Source organism: Nannobrachium achirus (genome assembly GCF_963921795.1).
Source record: "Nannobrachium achirus genome assembly, chromosome: 1".
NCBI classification, from domain to species: Eukaryota; Metazoa; Chordata; class Actinopteri; order Myctophiformes; family Myctophidae; genus Nannobrachium; species Nannobrachium achirus.
In genome coordinates this window covers 12,032,412-12,053,633 of record NC_137810.1, presented here as the reverse complement: position 1 = coordinate 12,053,633, position 21,222 = coordinate 12,032,412, and the positions used below count along the sequence as shown (strand labels likewise).

General features: G+C 43.9%; 2 protein-coding genes across 2 annotated transcripts in view; both read right to left on the bottom strand.

Moving 5' to 3' along the window:
- The window catches only part of oca2 (oculocutaneous albinism II), a gene marked incomplete at both ends in the record, with an annotated part of 104,137 nt that overhangs the window by 34,360 nt on the left and 48,555 nt on the right, over positions 1–21,222 (bottom strand). The window contains 4 exons of the mRNA XM_080724327.1: positions 7,286–7,394; positions 8,093–8,150; positions 8,698–8,845; positions 18,902–19,034. Coding sequence (XP_080580453.1) covers positions 7,286–7,394; positions 8,093–8,150; positions 8,698–8,845; positions 18,902–19,034 — 448 coding nt within the window. The remainder of the gene's footprint in view (positions 1–7,285; positions 7,395–8,092; positions 8,151–8,697; positions 8,846–18,901; positions 19,035–21,222) is intronic.
- LOC308298217 (all trans-polyprenyl-diphosphate synthase PDSS1-like) lies at positions 14,871–16,393 on the bottom strand (the record flags this gene model as incomplete). Its single annotated transcript, XM_080741778.1, has 2 exons — positions 14,871–15,915; positions 16,383–16,393. The coding sequence occupies 2 exons, from the start codon at positions 16,391–16,393 to the stop codon at positions 14,871–14,873; spliced, it is 1,056 nt and encodes a 351-aa protein (XP_080597904.1).

The window sequence follows — 21,222 nt, the reverse complement described above, 5'->3', positions numbered from 1 at the left end:
TATCAAACTACCGCTGAAACCTTAAATAATAGCAGCTCTATAGAGTTGAACTGATCCAGTTAAACATGGTCTATTGTAAAAAATAAATGCAGCCTCATGCATAATGAAAGTACAGTATATAATCACCATTACAATAAAATTCTTTAAAGGACTGCTTCGGTTCTTCTCTAAGGAACTGTTTGTACCCATTGCTGAGTGGGCTTACGATTTCTTCATTGGACTTATTACACCTTTGAATATATTCATTGTACACAGCAACTGTGCTGTCTTTATTTGTTTGCTTGGTGGCTGCTGTGTGTGGTAATGAAGACGGCATGCTCAAAATACACTTCAAATAATTCAAGGTTACAGTAGAAGCGCTGAATTGCTGCTCTGCTGGAAGTGCAGAGCTTATTTGGAATGACATTGTGAAAGTTTTCTCTCTCTTTATCTTTTGTTGCTGAGGACTTTGTAATGCATGTGGAGGAACTCTTATCGATGGCCTTTCTGCAAATGTCATGATTTTTGGATTTCACTTGAAATGAGGACAACAGGCTATGCTGCACATGGTCAGTCTGTCTGCAAAAGATCGTTCTGCCCCTCATTTTGCAAAAAATGTCATGTGAATATAGAACCCCGATTTTGTGGCAAAAATGTTGAGGCTCAAAGCCTCCTATCTGCATTGCCTTGTTGATTGCTAATGATTGGTGTCAGGTGGTGAAACTTTTACCACACCAAGAGGGTGAGTTGATAAAAAATGTTAATGATAATACTTGTAACAGACCTGTAGAATGTATTGATCTCAAAAGGAGCATAATTAAGTGCTGTAAAAAGTGTTATAACAAACAAAACAAAAATTATTTTTAGGTAAAAACCTCCTATCTGCATGTTGTCAACTGCAGATAGGAGGTTTTTACCTAGAAATAGTAGATTTGGTGTTGAACACACATTTTTCTTTTTCATTTTCCCAACAAAGTGAAATTTTCAGATAGGAGGTTTTGCATTTTGGCCATGGTTATTTTTTTTGGGGGGCACTCGGGTGGTACAGGGTTAACGTACCTGCCCACCACAGCGGCGCCAGGGGTTCGAATCCACTGCAGGAAACTTCATCCCTGCACCACCTTGTCACCCATCTCTCACTCTCTGGATTTCTTTCTTAATAAATACACCAGAGATATACAGTATGTCTGACTCATAGGAGGACCTGGGGCCAACTGAGGAGGCCATGCCATCAGGAGGCCATTCCAACAGCACTGCATGGCCTCAGTTGAGTCAGCAACTCATACTTGAACCAGCTTGGCCAACGCTGAATCAGCCGGGCCTTGCGTTCAGGATATGAGGGCACAGTCAGAGCCCTAGCTGGCATCTCCCCAGGATAAGCTACTTGGCTCGCCTTGTTGGTGCCGTGACCCTGACCTCAGATAAGCATCATTAAATCCACAGCGTTAGATTAATGGAGTCTTAATCACTTTCAATCTGGCTTCCCTATTTTGTGCATATACTGTATGTCATTATAAGTGAAAACTGTTAAGCTAAGAATGGCAGATCTACAAGCTCACAATGCGTCACAACATGTCGTTGTGAGCTACAACTCAGTATAAATCGCCTTAAATAGTTGATGTATGTTCAATATCGTCGCTGTCCGGTGAAAACCTTGTATGTCCAAAACCGTTCGTTTAGCATTTTTCATTAAAAAAAATATTTAAACTAGTGAAAACAGCCCATCTACAAGCACACAACGCCTCGCGGTGCGAGGCGTTGTGTGCTTGTAGATCTGCAGTTTTCACTACTTTTGCGTGACGGCCTTGTATGATGATTTACTTTGCGAAAGAACATACAAATTTGAAACTTGGAGATACGAGGTTTCCACCCGACAACGACGATATGGTAGTATTGTGCACATATACACATGTAGAGTAGCTCAATTATCACACAACCCAGAAACCAATAGAGCAAACCCCCCCCCGAGACAAAATTATAATAATCTCTGCAAAGTTCAGAACAATTAATTCAGATGTAGGTGACGAAAAATACAGGAGCAAACTTTTGATTCCCTCACTGCGTCGATATACAGTGTATCCCCAGAGGCAGGCCCCTAAACATGGAGCTAAACGGGCGGTAAAGCTAAAGATCTCTCCAATTAAAAAGGAGCTTCTGGAGGAGTCTGAGCTCATTTATCATACACAGACACCACAGCACTGTTGCCAGATAGGAAATATGCCGTGAACCCTAGCTCCATCTCGGTTGTTTATCTATAGTCTGTGTGTTTGTTTTTGAGTTGCTTCAAGCGTGGAGCATACAGTATAGTATCGGAGAACGTGGCAAAGCCCAAAGATAAAAAGCGGGGTGCATTGGCGAGCAACTCGTCGTCTGAGGGCGTTCATAAGGATAGAGATTGTGGAGTAGAGATGGGACGTTCGCGAACGAATCAAGTCTTTTGAACGGCTCTTTGAAATGAACGATTGGGATCCGGTTCGCAGTAGGCTAGCTGGGAGCCGTTCCTTTCTAATGAACAAGTGGTGTAAAAAGTACTCAAATTCTTTACTTAAGTAAAAGTATCAATACTGCAATGTTGAAATACTCTGCCACAAGTAGAAGTTCGGAATTCAAAAAATGTAAAGTAGGCTACACAAGTATTGGTATCATAATGTATTAAAGTACCAATAGTAGAAAGTACTCATTATGCAGAATGTCCCATTTCACAAGTTTTCCAATGAATAGAATGTAGAAAAATCATCAGAAAATGGCAGATCTACAAGCTCACAATGTGTCGCAACGCGACGCATTGTGAGCTTGTAGATCGGCTATTTTCAAATGGCAGAAATGTATATATGTCAGAAATGTATAGGCTATATCAGGGTTTAAGTAGCCTAATTTGTCATCATAAATTCATAATCAAAATCTACAAAGTAACTAAAATGAGACAGTCTTTTGAACGGCTCTTTGAAAGGAACGGAGTCCCAGCGATCCGGCTCACTTCAAAGAACCATAAATCCAGAGTTCGAGTTACGTGGGTGCCAGTGGGGTCTTAGCTCCCATAGTTAAAGTCTGGGACCCCATAGTCAACAACCCCCTTTGGGGTCTCTTTTTTTCTAAGTGTGTTTTTTTTTTTTTTTTTTTCGTTTTTTTTTATTTTTTATGTTCCATTGGAAGAATTTATATTATTTATGTTAACTAGATATACTAAATAAACATGTTAGACAGTAAGACTGAACAATGACATCACACCGTTTAATCCTACTATTCATTTTATTATTATAAATCAGGCGCATTTAATGTGGGGTGTGAGTCTTCCTTTACCGTCCGGGTTATAACACACTCGCTGCAATGGTTCCTACCTTTCCCCCAGGGCCGAGGAGGCCCTGGATGCAGACCTACCCAGCTGCGTGGTCTCGCCATGGCCTGGGCATAGGCTAAGCTAGGAACCACAGCATCGAGTCTTTGCACTTCTAGCCACGGCCCGGACGGCAAAGGAAGGCGGACACGCCGGACAGCAACAAAAGACAAAACAACCAAACAAAACAACGCTGTCTTAGCAAGACTGTAGCCTTAGTGTGCCTGTGCCCGTGACAATGTTTTTTTTAGTAAATAAATATGAACCCGACCCGCCTTGTTTTGAGAAAGAAAAATACCCATTTTAGCCGACTTTATGCTACCAGAACGGGAACTTTTGGCTGGATGGCTCAGAGCTCAGATCATCAGATGGAGGAATTGGGAACTGGAGGCTGAGCAATAATGGTGAGTTAATATGAACAGAAAAGACTGCCTGGAGTTGTCAACATAGCCAATGTGAAGCCCGAATTAATATTGTGAAAGGAAAAATATGATTTAATATAGGAAATACCCGTTTTAGCCGACTTTATATCCGCGAAATACCCGATTTAATATGATTTAATATAGGAAAGTACCCGTTTTAGGCGACTTTATATCCGCAATTACCCGCCGATTATTTTTCGCCGCCGCCTTCGGCGGCGGCGAAAGGCCCCCAGAGCTATGGGAGCCCTATTCTGGCGGCGCCTTCGGCGCCGCCAGAATAGGGCTCCCATAGCTCTGTGGGAATAACTCGATCACTGCATAAATCCCATCTCTATTGTGGAGTAAGAAGACAGCCCACTCAAACAGATAACAGAAGGGAAGACGGGACTACGCTGGTGATACATCTGAAGAGGCTTTCAATCATCCCCTTGTCCTGCCCTCTGCTTCAATCCAACATTCAAAAACCAATCAAATCCACCGAAACACGCAATTTATTTATTGTTCCTTTGATCTTGGACAACAAAAGGCGACATTGTGAATGTGAATGTTGCTATGCCGACCTCAATGAATATTTAATGATGTGTAGTTTGGAGAAACAGCGGCTGTACGAATGAATATCCGACACATGCACTGCTGGCCCAACCTATGACTGTGACCCGCCTGCATTAAATGAGAGCCGTGTTTAGGACGGGAACCGCCGCAGGGAGTGAGAACGCGGCGCTGTGTGGGTCATTTCCATTTAGGAAATGTCATAGCGTAAGTGCGCTGTGCTTGTAATTAATTGAGCGTGTCTGTGGCGGCGGGAGACGACAGGCCTGTTTGTATACGAAGACGGCCGTCTCCAACTGAGGCTTGATACTGTTCGGTTTAATGGGATGGTGCTGAGTTCAGCCGGGGTCCATGCAACACTCACCACCCTGGCGTCATTGCCATGTTGGCTTCTGGTGGACATTTTAGTTAAAAATATTGCCACAGACATAAAAAATGAGAAGACAATAATATTACCAGAAACACATAAAGAGCCCTGAATGAGCCATCTGTACTGAAAGTGTACACATGTAAGGGTCCATTTGGTTCCATTTGCCTACACTCTCAGTGTTATGGGGGTCCTTCAAAATAAAACATTTGGGACACCTAATATAATATAGTGTCATAGTAAATAGGTGTCATACACATAGACTGTAAAATATATGGACGGTGGGAACCGTCACGTGACACATTGGTTTCTATCAGAGCAAAAAATAAGCTTTTTTTGTCCTCATATGGGTGTCGGCATCATTGTATTAATGGAACCCAAGGAAGGAAAGATATATTGGCTGCCAACGGTCACGTGTAACCGCAGGGATACTTGAAAGAATGTCTTGAGCTTGCCGAAAATAAAGCAGGCGAAGAAGAAGCGTTGGATCAGAATCATCGCCCCTCCTAAAGCACACCCTGCTTTAACATCATTTATAAAATAAAAGGGACCGTATTTTCACAAAACGCATAACATGGTGATTGAAAGGAGACTTTAAACTAGTGACAGGAACCATAAAGTATTTATGACAATGTTTATTAAGACAAGAAAATCAAATGTAAAGTGCGGGTGAAAATGAATGGAGTCCTATGGAGAACATGTTGCTTTTGTTACCAGAACAGCAGAACTAGCGGCCAATGGTAGGAACACTTTTAGCTCCGTGTTTGCTTCATGTTAAATCTGGAGAACTGGCCCCCTGGTCATATAAAGAAAACCTGGAGACTGACATCCAGTAATTGGGTCTCATGACGAAAATCAGGGACGTGCTGGCCATTGGGAAAAGCGGGACTCCTGAACGGCCGGTTCATTTCCCGGCCGGTCTAGGCCGGCCATTAGGAAAAAAATAAAAATAAAATGTAAATCGTCACTGTCGGACAGAAACCTTGTATCTCCAAGTTTCAAATGTATACATTTTTTCGCAAAGCAAAGCCCTGCTTCATCATACAAGGCCCTTGCACAAAAGTAGTGAAAACAGCAGATCTACAAGCAACAACGCCGGTGCGAGGCGTTGTGTGCTTGTAGATCGGCTGTTTTCACTATAGTTTAAATCATTTTTAAAATGATAAATACAAAACAAACGGTTTTGGACATTCAAGGTTTCCACCCGACAACGACGAAATATAACTCATGTACAATAATTGACCCACTGGCTTGTCACTTCATACTCCACATTTGGAGGCTAATTTATTTTCGGTTCGGCTCTGTCTAAACTATGATATGGCGTCATTCGGAGGATTGCCATATCATAGTTTAGACAGAGCCAAACCGAAATAAATTAGGCTCTAAAAGTGGAGTATGAATCGACCCTAAAAGGGCCAGCAACACAGATATAATGCCAGTCTAGCTCGGGGTGTGTTTAGGAATACTAGCTGGCACACACATCACGAGTTGCAGATGAAAGTGCAGAATGTGTTCAGTCTCGCGTTCTCTGAAAGTCTAAAACTCCCATTCGAATATATCATCGTTGCGATAATTGCTGCATTATTGACAACACACTACATTCGCCTGCTCACTGAACCTTTTCCTGGTAAATGATTTAATGTGACCGCGAGCCTGTTTCGCTTACAGTTTTGTAATTGCAGCACTATACTGTAAATAGACGTGATGCGAGCACAGTTACCACGTCCATGTAATTTTCTGGTCGCGTTTTGGCCCGTCCAGCCCATTATTAGAGCTCATTTCAAATGCAAGGAAGAGGAAATGATGGCTCATAATTACACCACAGAACCTATAACTATCCAGCACGGCCTGTGAAAACAATGCAATGATTCTTAATTGTGGAGGCTTTCCCCTCTCCCCAGAGGCGTCAATTGGGTATGGCAAGGTACGGCAGCTGCCATACCTTTGGCTACAGGGGGGAAAAAAATAAAATGTACTACTTCATGCCTGTTGCTAAGGTATGGCAACATGACTGCATCTTTGCGTGCGTGCAAGACGCAGTCATGTTGCCATACCTTAGCTTTTGCTGAACTGACTAGGGCATTCATCAAATATTCGAATATTCGAATATCAAAGTCACTATTCGACGTTGTTCACCGAAGTCGAATATTCGCTTTTTTATTTTTTTATTGTTTTCTCTTTAAAAAATATATAGTTTATAAAGCTTGGCTAGATAGGAAGTCATAAGAATGAGTCGTCAATGCCCCTGGTGGATGAATTTGTTAATGCTCTATACCAGGGCTTCTCAAACCTTTTTAGGCTGTGACCCCCAAAATAAACATATTTGAACTGGGGACTCCCACTCTGTCAAGCAATTGGAATTGTAGGTATTACATTTAACGTGACTCGGTTCCGCAGATAAATATTGTGAAAATAGCAGATCTACATGCTCACGCATGTAGATCGGCTATTTTCACAATGTTCGCCTCTTGCTTACTTAATATTTGACAGTCTGGCCAGTCCTGTCAAATATCCGACTATTCGAATACTTTGAGGTCGAATAATTCGAATACTGAAAATCACTATTGGTGAATGCCCTAGAACTGACGCCACTGCCCCTCCTCCAATGAGCTACGGATGGATGCGCTGGCTTACCAAGATCCAGGTGGATGCTGGGCAGGAAGGAGTTGAGGAAGAACATGAAGATGACAACCGCCAGGACGGAGACACACTTGACCAGGAGGATTTTGTCCGTTATTCTGTGCTGTGGACGGATGGAGAAACATGTTTCTGTTTTAGTTTTCCGGATGGGATGAAAATACCATACTGTATGACCCAGGGCCGGATCTACAATATGGGCACTTTGGGCCCTTGGCATCAGGGGGCCCTCCAGAAAAAAAAAAGATAAAAAAATGTCAAAAAAAAGAAAGAAAGAAAGAAAACCCCCAGCCATTTAGTTGTTATCTAATCCAAATGAAATGAATTAAATTATGCCCCCAAGACCCCCAATTTGGTGGTCACAAATGGTATTTTGTCATTTTTTGGGGGAAGGATATGGCTTGTTTTGACCATATAGTAGTACTATAATAGTACATTGTTATTTATTTTGATTGTCAGTAGCCACTGTTTCTTACCTCAGACTGTTATTGTCTTATGTGTGTTCACTGGCTGCTGATATCGTTAAGCTACTTTTCAAAATATTGAAAAAGGTTAGTCTGGAGCCCTGTAGCGCGTACACAGAGGGGGGCCCTTGGAGCTTCAGTGCCCAGGGGCCCTCAGAGGTGGTAATCCGGGCCTGCTATGACCGTATTGCAGCTGTTCCCAAACCTCGTCCATGTCAAGAACCTCAAAATAACACCCCCCTATTGCGAAATGGCTTTTAAAAAAAGGAAGGAAGAAAGAGATTAGTCACACAGAGGTGTAGGCTAGCTAGTGATGGATGAAAGATAATTGCCACTATACCTTTTTTTGAAGTTCTTGAATGTTTTGCTCCCAATTCTTATCCTCTTGAGAAATTTCCCTGTGAAACATTTTGAAAGAGAGCTGAAGGAATGTTTTTTTTAGGACTTTCTCCAAGTCGTCCCCCCCCCCCACCATGTGCCTTCAAAACAATACTAGTAGTGGCCTGGGCCACAGGGTAGTGGTCCAGGCACCTAGGCTGGTAATCCAGCCCTTACAGTGTCGCGGGTTCGAGTCACAATCCTGACGACCTTTGCTGCGTGTCACCCCCCCCATCTCTCTCTGTTTCCTGTCAGCCTAATGTGCACCTATCAATAGGCAGAAAAAAAGCCCCCCAAAAAAAAAAAAAAAAAAAAAAATACTAGTAGTTATAGTTATGTTTCTGAAGGCACATTAGTATAACACTTTGGAGGAACACATTTGTAATTATGCTAAGGTTGCTATTGCTGCTATAGTTAAATTCATATTGTTATTGTTTTTATGTTGACGTTCGTTGCACAGTATGACGGACCTTAGTACCCTAGCAAACTGGCAAAAAACGTGAGCGACAAAAACAAAAAGTCCTAAAATTGAACTTAATCGGTCCTTCAGCATTCCGTTCGCTCTACCTTTGAAACGTCCTCATCAGCTTGCGGAGCAGATTCTCCAGGTTCAGGACTTTCTGCATCAGGAGACATTTGACGGCTGTTTCCTCCCGGCTGGCGGGGTTAATGCGCTGGGCCGTCTGCCTCCACACCAGGATCTCATGCTTGAGTTCTGCCAGGAGGGACACGCACATGCACACACACACATGCACACACACACACGCGCGCACACACACACACACACGCGCACAAAACAAGAGAGAGTCTGTCACCTGTTTGAGGTCACGACAGGTGAATGTCTCTGGCGATGTGACAAATCTCTGTCAACATCCCCTCAGCTTGTTCTCCTAATCTCCTGTTTGGTTCTGTTTGTCAGCAGCAGTGTGATGAGCCTGCTGCAAACAGCTGGGACCGCAGGGCTCCATTAGTCCAGCTGAAAGGATGTTGCATTGGGACCGGAGGGCTCCATTAGTCCAGCTGAAAGGATGTTGCATTGCAGACTGCGTAGGGCATTCATCAAATATTAGAATATCAATGTCACTATTCGACGTTGTTCACCGAAGTCGAATATTCGCTTATTTCATTTTTTTTTTTATTGTTTTCTCTTTAAAAAATATATAGTTTATAAAGCTTGGCTAGATAGGAAGTCATAAGAATGAGTTGTCAATACCCCTGGTGGATGAATTTGTAAATGCTCTATACCAGGGCTTCTCAAACCTTTTTTGGCCGTGACCCCCAAAATAAACATACAGTATTTGAACTGGGGACCCCCACCCTGACAAGCACTTGGAATTGTAGGTATTAATGTGACTCGGTTCCACTGATAAATATTGTGAAAATAGCAGATCTACATGCTCACAACGCCTCGCAACGCTGTGAGCATATAGATCGGCTATTTTCACAATGTTTGCCTCTTGCTTACTTAATATTTGACAGTTTGGCCAGTCGAATATTCGACTATTTGAAGTCGAATAATTCGAATACTAAAAATCACTATTTGTGAATGCCCTACTGCGTACCCCCCCAGCCTAGGTGCCTGGACCACCCATGGAGGGACTAATGCAGGGAGGGATGCTTCTTTGCATTGACCAGCGCCACGCTGCGACGGCCGAGATACGCCTCCCAAAATCAAGGCCCCTGTGTGGGTGTCAGTGGGGTGCCACGCGCCGGAGGGGTGGGTGTTGCTAGGTGACCTTAACGGGAACTAATTGGCACAGGGGGGAGCGGACGCCCCTGTCTGCAGAACCCATGCAATTATACCAATCGTGGCAGGAGCTTTCAATAGCCACACACACACACACACGCACGCACGCACGCACTGTAGGGGAAGCAAAGGAGGCTGGCATGCGGGGGCGGTGGGCTCCACAGTGTGGGATTTTAAGGGGCGAGCTGTGGGCTCTGTGTTGGAACAGTCTGCCCAGGGCACATGTGACGCCGCTTCTCCCCAAAGCTCTCCTGTCTTAAACCAGGGTTTGGTGGCCAGCTGGGGACAGAGTCTCCTCTGCCGTCGTTTCGGTGGCAAAGAGTAAAGTAAAGTACAAAAGTGTTGGCATCAAAATGTACTAAAGTACCAAAAGTAAAACTACAAAATGTTTGAAAATAACAGATGTACAAGCTCACAACGTGTCGACATGTACTAAAAGTACCAAAAGTACAAAATGTTTGAAAATAGCAGATAGATCGGCACCTGTAGATCGGCTAGTAGATCTTGTAGATCGTAACTAGTAACTAACGTTTTCAAATAAATGTATTGGAGTAAAAGTACAATATTTGGATCCGAAATGCAGTGGAGTAGAAGTAAAAGTACTGGTAATTGGATATACTCAAGTAAAGTACAAATACCTCAAAACTGTACTTAAGTACAGTACTTAAGTAAATGTACTTAGTTACTTTACACCAGTGGTGGAGGGAGGCGACATTTTGCCTGTAGGGATATTGTAGTCGGTTTCATAGAAATGTTCCCGCTGTATTAGCTTGTTATTATCTTACAGGCTTGGGGTCCTGAAATGTGACAACAGAAAAAAACTATCTTTAGTTACAGCGAACAGTGGGGTAGGATTAACGTTTTTTGTTTTTTTTTATGGTGAGCCACAAGCTCGCTTAGGAGCCGTCTAGAAAAGGGTCTGTCTGTCTGTGTCTGGAGCTAATCTCACAACGGCTGTACCAATCAGCGCCAAATGTCTTGTGCACACTGTCAGCACGCCTACATGGCTTAAAGTTATACCATGTAACTTTTTTTATAAAACAAATCTTAAAATTGTCCTAACTGTTAAATCGCTAAAGTTTTAGAATACCCACTCCGTTATTTTCAGCTTCTAAAGCCTTCTCTTCATATGTTTTCTATGATCCTGGCCGGGGACCGGATTTCGCGGAAAAATTACGTCATCTGCATCATCTGTATACGTTGTGTATACGTTGGCCAATCACATCGCGGATCATACACACATGATACACTACTGGCCAATCATATCTGCATCTGCCGTATCTTCAGGAAGTAGCTTCCCTCAGCTACAGTGTTTACCATGGTGAAGGATTCTTAACCTCTTAATCCCCAAATCCTGGCCAGAAAATTACGTTCTACCCCTCCACGGATTCGTATCGTCGCGGTGGTTTGCGGCGCCGCTCCGGTGGTCCGCGACGACTCCGGGCGAAAAACGGCCGAAAAAAGCAATACCGCTACTGACCACTGGTTCAGCAACTTACACAGTATAGCTTTAAAGTTCACAATGGAAGTCACTTTCTCATGTTCTTATTTTACATTATTTCTTATTTTATGTGGAAAAAAGCAATCGCCTCAATTATTAGAAGGATCAGTCACAAGAAGCAGAAGAGGAAGCATGTGGTGCTAGACTGCAGACAGAGACATGGAAAAGGTCATCTCTCGCCACACAGGAGGCGGGGGGTGGGAAGAGGGCAGGCACCTGCTCTGAATCTGAAGACGCTGTGGTCTATTAATTCTGGTTATTTAAGGGAAGACTGTGCCAGACATGTCCTCATATACTCCAGAGTTCAGGGCTGTTTGCTTCTTAAGTTTGATCGTAAATTAAAAGAGTGCCTCTTTCGCCTTGGCCCAGACTTGTTGAGGCTGTATTTCTGTTCTTACCACCAGTTAGTCACGGCCAACAGCTGATCCTATCTGCTGTTAAAACCCATTTAGGCCTAGAATTATTGAATGCTTTAACTATTGAAAAATAGCAGATATACAAGCTCACAGCGCGGCACCGGCCGAGTGCCGCGCTGTGAGCTTGTAGATCTGAAAAGTTGTGAAAATGTGTGCAAATATTTGAATATATGTATTTTTAAAGCGAACGTTTGTATCTCAAATTTTGCTTCTGGGGGGGGGGGGGGGGGGGGGGGGGGGGTCCCTGGAACTAGATATTTTGAGATGGGGGTCCGTGGCCAAATAAATATCAGTTTGGGGGTCCTTCACATGAAAAGGTTTGAGACCCACTGACAACCACTGAGCTCCAGTTGAGTGAAAAGGACCTTTTCTTTGACGACGGCTGGCCAGATTGCTGACATAGAAACAGGTTTTTCAAAAAACCTTAGAAGGATTCAAAAGACACTTATAGAATGGGGTCAAAATTCTAATTTTCACGATTTTTCAAAAATGGCAGATCTACAAGCTCGCAGCGCGGCACTCGGTGCCGCGCTGTGAGCTTGTATATCTATTTATAGTTAAAGCATAAAATAATGATACACAATAATGTGTACCCGTTCTGAATGGGTTTAAGGGGTCCGTCTGGGCCGAGCTGGGGCTGTCGGTGGCCGGGGGGGGAGCCGCCAGACTTGCGAGGGAACAAACGTGGTGGAGAGGCGGACAGGTGAAAGAGCCCAACTCACCGTTTACTGATAACGTAAGCCCATGAACCCTAGGGTCCCGACTCGGGGCATATTAGGGAAACATTCTGTGAAAACAGGCGAAAATAAGTGGACATTTTGATGAAAATCTACACGCTCACAATAGGTCAGAACCTGACGTGAGTTGCAGGATTATAAAGTCCCCTGTCGGTGCCCCATGCAGGACTCTTTCAACGCAGGGTGTACAAGAAGGCCATACTGATTTGCTGATCAGTTTGCTTATAGGCACAGACTACAGTCAGAGTCCCCCCATGACCCTGATTCATAGGGAATTGAGGTTAAGACACCTGTGGACGTATTAGCCGTCCCATGTGTTAAGCAGTCTACAGTAACGTGTTAACACGTTTCTTATAAGCTCTTAGAAATGTCATAATAATCTAACAATACACATGTTTACAATGCTATGAAACTTGTATAGCTTTAATAACACATAATAATAAGTTACTATCAAAACCTCCACCGGCTGTCTGTCTGTCCGTCCGTCCGTCCGTCCGTCCATCCGTCCGTCCGTCCGTTCGTCCGTCCGTCAGTCTGTCAGTCACGTCACACGTCACACTTTTCCCCTACTCCTATCTCCGCCACCGTTGCCCCTATCCATGCCAAACTTTGCACACACACTCCTTGCCTGCCAAATCACTCTTTGCCTGCCACATCTCCTTTCTCACATGGCCCTCTTCTAGCGCCACCATGAGGCCGATTCTTGCAAAACACATTTTTGGACACTGCACCTACAGATTTTGCCCTAAAATCACGCAAAGCGGTACACAGTATCTCTACAGTCATGTCATCAACATGGATCTGTCCATTTCCTATTCCCTCCTGATTGGCTACCATTGCCTTCCAAAGTTTGTGTATGCGACCTGACGGACGCTTATCTCCCGATTTAGGGAGTCTTACTGGTAATCATCTTATAAGGACTCATACGTTCCTTATTAACCATTATTTCATGCTCATTACAGTCTTCATATAAAATAAAGGTGTTTAAATGCTAGTATTAACACTTATATGTCCTTATTAGTGTGGTTGCCCCCCACATTTTATATATAGTTTAATTTATATACATTTATTTGTGAATTAATTTTCTCCATTGACTTTAATTAAAATTGTAACTTTTCCCAAATATGGCGATGGCTGACATCATGGACCACATGAGACTGACACAGTATGTCCATATATGGGCTTTCCAAGATATGGGCTTAATATTGATGACATCAGGGATCTCCATATATTGGCATAAAAGGGAGAAGGACTGACAGAGAGAGATCTCCATTATATAGTACTAGAAGCTCAGCGTCTAGTCGGCGACCTGGCCAACTCGGAACAATGTAAATAGGGAATGAATGCCCCGCCCTTTAATGCAAACCCCATTATACCTGTTTTCATAGGACCCGTTTTGACCATTTGTCTGCCTGTGTCCATTTTTGCCCATATATGGAGATATCTGTATCTGTCTGTCGGTGTCCATTTTATGTCCATATATGGAGATCACTGCAGTTATAGTTCTGGGTCCATTTTATGCCCATATATGCCCATATATGGAGATATCTGTCTATCTGCATCCATTTTATGCCCATATATGGAGATCTCTGTATCTGTCTGTCTGTGTCCCTTTTATGCCCGTATATGGAGATCTTTGTGATTCTGCATCCATTGTATGCCCATATATGCCATATATGGAGATATCTGTTTATCTGCGTCCATTTTATGCCCATATATGAGATTTCTGTCGCTTTTTCAAACAATCGTGGGTCGGGTCGGGTTGAGGCCGAGCACTGCACTACCTGCTGCGGTGGGGAACGCACGTGCCGAATTTGAAATAGGGAATGAATGCCCCACCCTTTAATGCAAACCCCATGAATGCCCCACCCTTTAATGCAAACCCCAATTTATAGATAGATATGGCCATTAATTTATTAGTGAATTAATTTTCCCCATTGACAAAATTAATTTGCGAAATTCGCATCACGGCAACCAAACTTGCAATTTCCAAATGCATCTTTCTAGTTAAGTAATAATAATTATAAGTTTAATTAGCATTGTATACGGACTAATAAGTGTCTTATCATAAGACTTATTAACAGTACTTTTGTTTAAAGTGCTACCGCAATGGGAATCTCATCTGAGATAGGCTCATTAATTTATGACACACCTCAATGGTCTCATACGTACAGTGGTCTTGTACGAATTGTGTATGCACAGTATGTATGTATGTATGTATGTATGTATGTATGTATGTATGTATGTATGTATGTATGTATGTATGTATGTACATACAGTATGTATGTACAGTATGTATGTATGTATGTATGTATGTATGTATGTATGTATGTAACTTTTCACCTATCGCGAGTGAGCACCATCTCTGTGAGTTCGATGAGGGCATCCCGTTCTGCTGAGGGCCTGAGCAGTTTGATTTGCCTGACGGCCTCATGGCAGTAGCACTGGGCCAGGTAGGTAGTCTGCTCCACACCATCACTCTGCAGAACATACTGCCATGCTCCTTCTACGTCTCCTTTACAACTGAACCGTCTCATGATCATCGCATGGAGCTCAGGAAACTGCTGACAAGCAAACAGGACTGGCCCGGTGGCCAATCCCAACTTGAGGTCGGCAGCGGAGGGCTTCCCCAGCCGACCGGCGCACGAAGTGAAGTCCAGCACGTCATCGACCAGCTGAAACGCAATGCCAACGTTCCTCCCATATTGATAGGCTATTTCATGGACCTCAGGGTCACAGTTCACCAGAATAGATACTGCTTTGCAACTGTTCGCGATGAGACTTGCCGTCTTCTTGAAGGTTTTCTCGAGGTAGTGCTTGAATCTCTCGTTCTCGTTCTCCTTCGAGCCCAGCTGCATGAATTCACCTCGAACCAGGTCTTCTATGACCTGTGAAAGCACCGACACCACGGAGGTGTTTCCTATACGAGCCAAGGCCACGGAAACAGCGGCCAGGATGAAATCTCCGGCCAGGATAGCCTTTCTTTCACCCCACACTTCGTGGATGGTGCTCTTTCCTCGCCGTTTGTCTGAGCCGTCGATGACGTCGTCGTGCACGAGGCTGGCGGTGTGGATCATCTCAGAGATCATGGCTATTGACCGCTGGCCGGGGAGCAGATCTCCGTCTCTGTTGCTGTGGATGTTCAGGGCTCTGGCCATGAGGACAACTATGGTGGGCCGAAAGGCCTTGCCCTTCCCATCAAAGTAGTAGTCGCACAGAGACCTCAGCTCTCCTCTAGCCACCAACAATTCCTTTTTGATGTCTTCGTACAGGTGTGTTAGGTCTTGTTGAGCCATCGTGAAGGGATCTTCCAGCCTTGCATCACTATGGATGATTCTGCTGGAAAACTGCGGCGTGGGGTTCAGCAACCGTGCCTTGTTGTGCCTGGCGAGAGATGATCTGAATGTTGAGTTTGTGGGGACGGTATGTGACAGACCCCGAGAAGCTCCGGTTCCACAGACAGAACCTGGTCCCCTCCGAGACGCCGCGGTGGAGGAGAAAGCACCGCTCAACGGGGACAGAGATTCTAATAAAGATAAACTAGAACAACCTGTAGCCCTCCATCTCCAACAGTGCCTCCACCACGGAAGCGCCATGTTCCACCAGCACCCGTTATCCGTTATACTGCACTTCCAGGCTATGTATATGACGTCAGTATTATGATGTCATAATGATGACAGCGGGAATCTCCATATATGGGTATAAAAGGTATTCTATATCTCCGGCTAACATTCAATCTTCAATCTGACCGACCTCCCGCCCACTCAGTCCTCTGTGATACACGCACCAAGTTTGAAGTCGATCTGACGGACGGAGACATGTGGAGTGGACACATGGACACAAATACTCACTCAGCTGTCATCCTTATGTAAATGTGCATACGGTAAACTCTGCGTGTGAGTGGGTGAGTTAAGGCAGGCTAGACACACACAGACAGACAGGTACAATGGGTATTGCATCGCCGGACGGGCATTGTGATGATGCCCATTGGGAGTACTCGCCTGTGTCTATGTCCCTTTTATGCCCATATAACGAGATCTCTCTATGTATCTGTTTGCCTGTGTCTTTTATGTTTCTATATCTGTCTTGTTTTATTCCCATATATGGGCATTGTGATGCCCATTGGGAGTACTCGCCTGTGTCTGTGTCCCTTTTATGCCCATATAAAGAGATCTCTCTATCTATCTGTTTGCCTGCGTCTTTTATGCCCATATATGAAGGTTTCTGTATCTGTCTGTTTTATTCCCATGGCATAGAGCCTACTACTGTATGGAGTTCCCCGTCAGCCATGCCCAAATAAGGAGTCCAGCCCAGTCCATGACATCAGCATACTCCTGTTGGGGATTTTCAGATGTTTGATTGCTGATCTGACCGACATCACACTTGGCACATCACTACCTCGGGTCCTCAGTTACTTACGCAAGATTGAAGTGGGACTGTTCTCCAGACATGCATGCATGGACGAACACATACGTACGCAGAGATTGCGTATATTTAAAGTAGGATAATAATGATAATAGATTTTTCTAATTAAGTCGATGTATTAATACAGTTATGACCTTTGGACCACATATGAAGAAAATCCATTACAGAAGGATGCTGGAGGATACATACTCTATTACATTGTGACCCATGAGAGATGACCCTCCTTATCGCCCCCGAATGCACCTCCCATCATATCTAGGAATGACACGGCCATCAGATAAGGATAATGGGAATAATGTGGAAATTACCTGAGATGGAGGGGGGAAAGGTTCCACCCACCAGAGAGAGGGTACCATCGTCATCATCATCATCATCACATGATGAAGCTAGAGGGCTCGGTGTGTAATGCCAAGTTAATTACTTGACCCTAGTGTGTCGCAGGCGAACATTCGGCGAAGAAATTGCTGATCTACAAGCTCACAACGCGTCGCTATAGGGATTCGGAGTAGAGCGATAAAAGTAGAAACTCGGGTCGATTATGTTACTTTGAGGTCACTGCCACCCCCAAGCCAGTGAGCAGTGGCTTCTATGCATATCGTCACTGTCGGGCAGAAACCTCGTATCTCCAAGATTCAAATTTGTCTGTTCTTTTGCAAAGTAAAGCCCTGCTTCATCATACAAAAGTGTCGCACACAACAAGCACACAACGCCTCGCGATGCGAGGCGTTGTGTGCTTGCAGATCGTCTATTTTCACTATTTATATCATTTTTAAAATGATAAATACAAAACAAAAGTTTTGGACATACAAGGTTTCCGCCTGACTACGACGATATATAAATGTTATAACGGGGTTAATTTAATCAGGTTGCCCAGGTCCGTCGTGACTGTAAATGCATACTGTAAATGCATTTGCCTGGAGGAATTAGGTTGGAGAAAAGGACGCAGGCAACGCGGCAGATAGTTCAAAAGGTGAATTCATATAATATATAATATTAAAAAAAATATTCGCACCAAGAGGACTTTAATAGTGCCACTGTAGTGTGGCTCCAAAGAGGATTTCAGATTGCATTTTCTTTGCAGCTCTATACTTTCCTCTTGAACTTCTGACATACCTTTGGCTAGCACATGACTGTATGTACCTACAGATGTGCCCTTTTAAAACCTCACGCATCATGCCATTGGCAAGACAGTAGACATAACATTTATTTTGTAGATCAGCTATCAGCTAAAAATTTAAAAGCAAAACAAATTTTAAATATAAATCCATGAATGTCTCCTTGTCTATCTGTGCTGGTTATTATGTTGTTAAATTACAGTAAAAAATAACTACAAATGTGAAATGTAACAAAATGGTCACTTTAACAAGGTATTATAGCCTAATTATATTCTCCACACTTGTATTCTCCCCATCTTGAAAAAATGGTATATTCCCAGGTTCCGCAGGTCAGCTGCAGAGGTGCAATTCATTATTGTTAATTGTGGCACGTTTCTAACACGCCAAGTTTAGCTGCACTTGAACAACCGTTCCAGGCTGCCTTGTCCAGCCCAAGAAACCGTAGAAACAGGATAAAAAATAAAATGTACTTCTTAAAATAAATGTATCATGCCTGTTGCTAAGGTATGGCAACATGACTGATGTCTTGCACGCGCGCCTTCGCGCGCGTGCAAGACATCAGTCATGTTGCCATACCTTAGCTTTTTCTGAACTGACGCCACTGCTGCACATGGGAAAGAAATGGCTGCTTTTGTCCACCCGTCGTGGAAACCGGTGGAAAAGAATTTTTCACGGAAAAGAGCAGTAAATAGAGAAGAGTTGAAATGGCTGTATCTGTATTTACAGTACAGTCAGGCTCTGATCACACCGAAAGGTTCATCAAGTTCACGTCTCGTCATCGATATCTCTGAGTTCACAACTACCGTAGGCCTACGGTTAATGTCACTCACCCACAATCTCGATGGACTCCTTGTTGTATAGCTTCTTGTTCCAATAGAGCATCCGTAGGAAAGGGAACGAGGTGAGGAGGACGAGACTCATTCCAAGGAACATGTACCCTGTGAAACCAGCAAAGTCGATCCCCTGGGAGACACAGAAGAATTACACAAATTAAATTTTCAGATATTGTCAAAAATTGCCAGAAATTCCAAGGAATTGTTTGAATTCATCATACGAGGACTGGGCAGGGCATGCTCAAGGCTAGCTGTACTTCCATGTGTGAAGGTTTGAAGTGCTGCCCAGGTCAGTGCCCTTTGTTGCATGATCTCCCACTTCAAACTAGAGGTAGCACAGGTCTTCCAGGACCCGATTACCCGAGACTGGAACCGAGAAACTAGCCGGTTCGGGTCTAAAATATTTGCCATTCGGGCTATTCAGAAATAATACATAAGGATCCGAGAGGGCCCGAGCTTTAAAAAATATACTGTGTTTACATTTCAACTTATAATATATATTGTTTTTAATGAAAATGCATTGTAAGTACGCTCCCACATCCATATTATCATCTGTTCATGTATATTGAATCGATTACCCAAGACCCGAACCGAGACCGAGCCAGCTCGGGTCTAAATTATTGACTTGTCCCTCGGGTCAGGGTAGGGTATAGGGTCTAATTGCCACGGGTCCGTTCGGGTATCAGATCTCATAATCCAAATAATAGGCGGGTCCATTCGGTTCTGGGTAGGTCAAATTGGACCCGTGAAGACCTTTATTGCCCTGCTTGTTCATGGCTACAGCCTTGACGTGCCAGCTTTCCTCCTCTGTCCTTTGGATGTACCAGCTCGTTCTGGTGGACCAACCCAGACCCAAGCCTGCCTGCCCTGGGCGACTGACCCCACAATGTCAGCATGATGATTCAGATGATCCTGCGCCTCCCTCAAGTTCTCTATTGCATGGGCTGACCAGTGACCACTTTGCATTACCTGTTGTAGCCTGCTCTTTCGTCTTTGCCGCCTTGCAGCATCGTGGCCTGGTTTTGGGCGTGGTTTTTGTTTGACCATGCACCGACCATGATCCATCGCTTCAGTTAAAACAGACTGGTGTTTCCAAAGTTTCCAAGGCAAGGACCCCACAAAGCCAGTGTCTGGTATTGCAAAATAGCTTAAAAACTGCTGATCTAACTGGTCATATGCGTTGTGTGGCAAAACATTGTGAGCTTGTAGATCTGCTATTTTTCAGATTTTTTTATTATATTCGTGTTTATAAAGATTTTTATAATTTTGTTTTATGTTTTTTTGAGCAGTGGTAAACCGCTCCTAAGAGTGGCTGTGCGTGTGTCTGTAGCCTTTTTCCTCAGCGTTTTGCCATAGCAAAATGTGTATACGTAGCATCATGTTTGTCTAGTGATGTCATATGTCGTTAAGGTTGTATATCTGTAGCCTTTTTCCTCAACGTGTGTGTAGCATAGCCTGTACATCCTAGACTCAAATCCTAGTCATCATCGTGTGTCTGTAGCCTTTTTCCTCAACGTTTTGCCATAGTAAAATGCATGTACGTAGCATCATGTTTGTCTAGTGATGTCATATGTCGTATGTCTGTAGCCTTTTTCCTCAGCGTTTTGCCATAGCAAAACGTGTGTGTGTAGCATACCCTGTACATCCTAGACTCAAATCCTAGTCTGAAGACGTTATGCAAGCACGACCACCGCTCACTTCACATTGGGTGTGATTTTTTATTATTACTATTATCATGTTTTACTTCATTCCATTTTCCTCTTTCCAGTTGGCCACTGGTGGCGTTACATTTGTGCGTTGAAGTACTGGGTGACAGCCTTGGAGCCGTTGGCCACGGCACACGTGGCCAGCTCAGGGGGGAGGATGAGGTGGACGGCGTGCTGAATCTCCCTGGTGGAGATGGTGGAGCGCTGGTTGAGGTTAGCCAATCGAGAGGCTTCGCCGGCGACGCGCTCAAAGTTGTCGTTGACAAAGGAGTCTACGATGGCCATGGCCTTGGAAGAGATGGTGAAGTTACCTTCAATAGCCCTCAGGACCTTGTTCACGTAGGGGGCGAAGCTTCGCTTCCTGGTCCTCCTTCTGTGCTCAGTCTTAGTTCCGGCTTCCACGGCTTTCTTTGAGCCCTTCTTGCTCGCTGACCTTGATTGAACCATTGTCATGACTTCTCTGATTGATTCTTCACAGTAAAGATTGATATCTGTTGTAAGTGGGATTACAAGCTAGCTTACATAAGGCTCTACTGCAGTCGAGTGGAGTTGTCGCTAATGTTTGTTCGACAATTCATTATATAGGGCAGTTACGTGTTTATGATGATGACG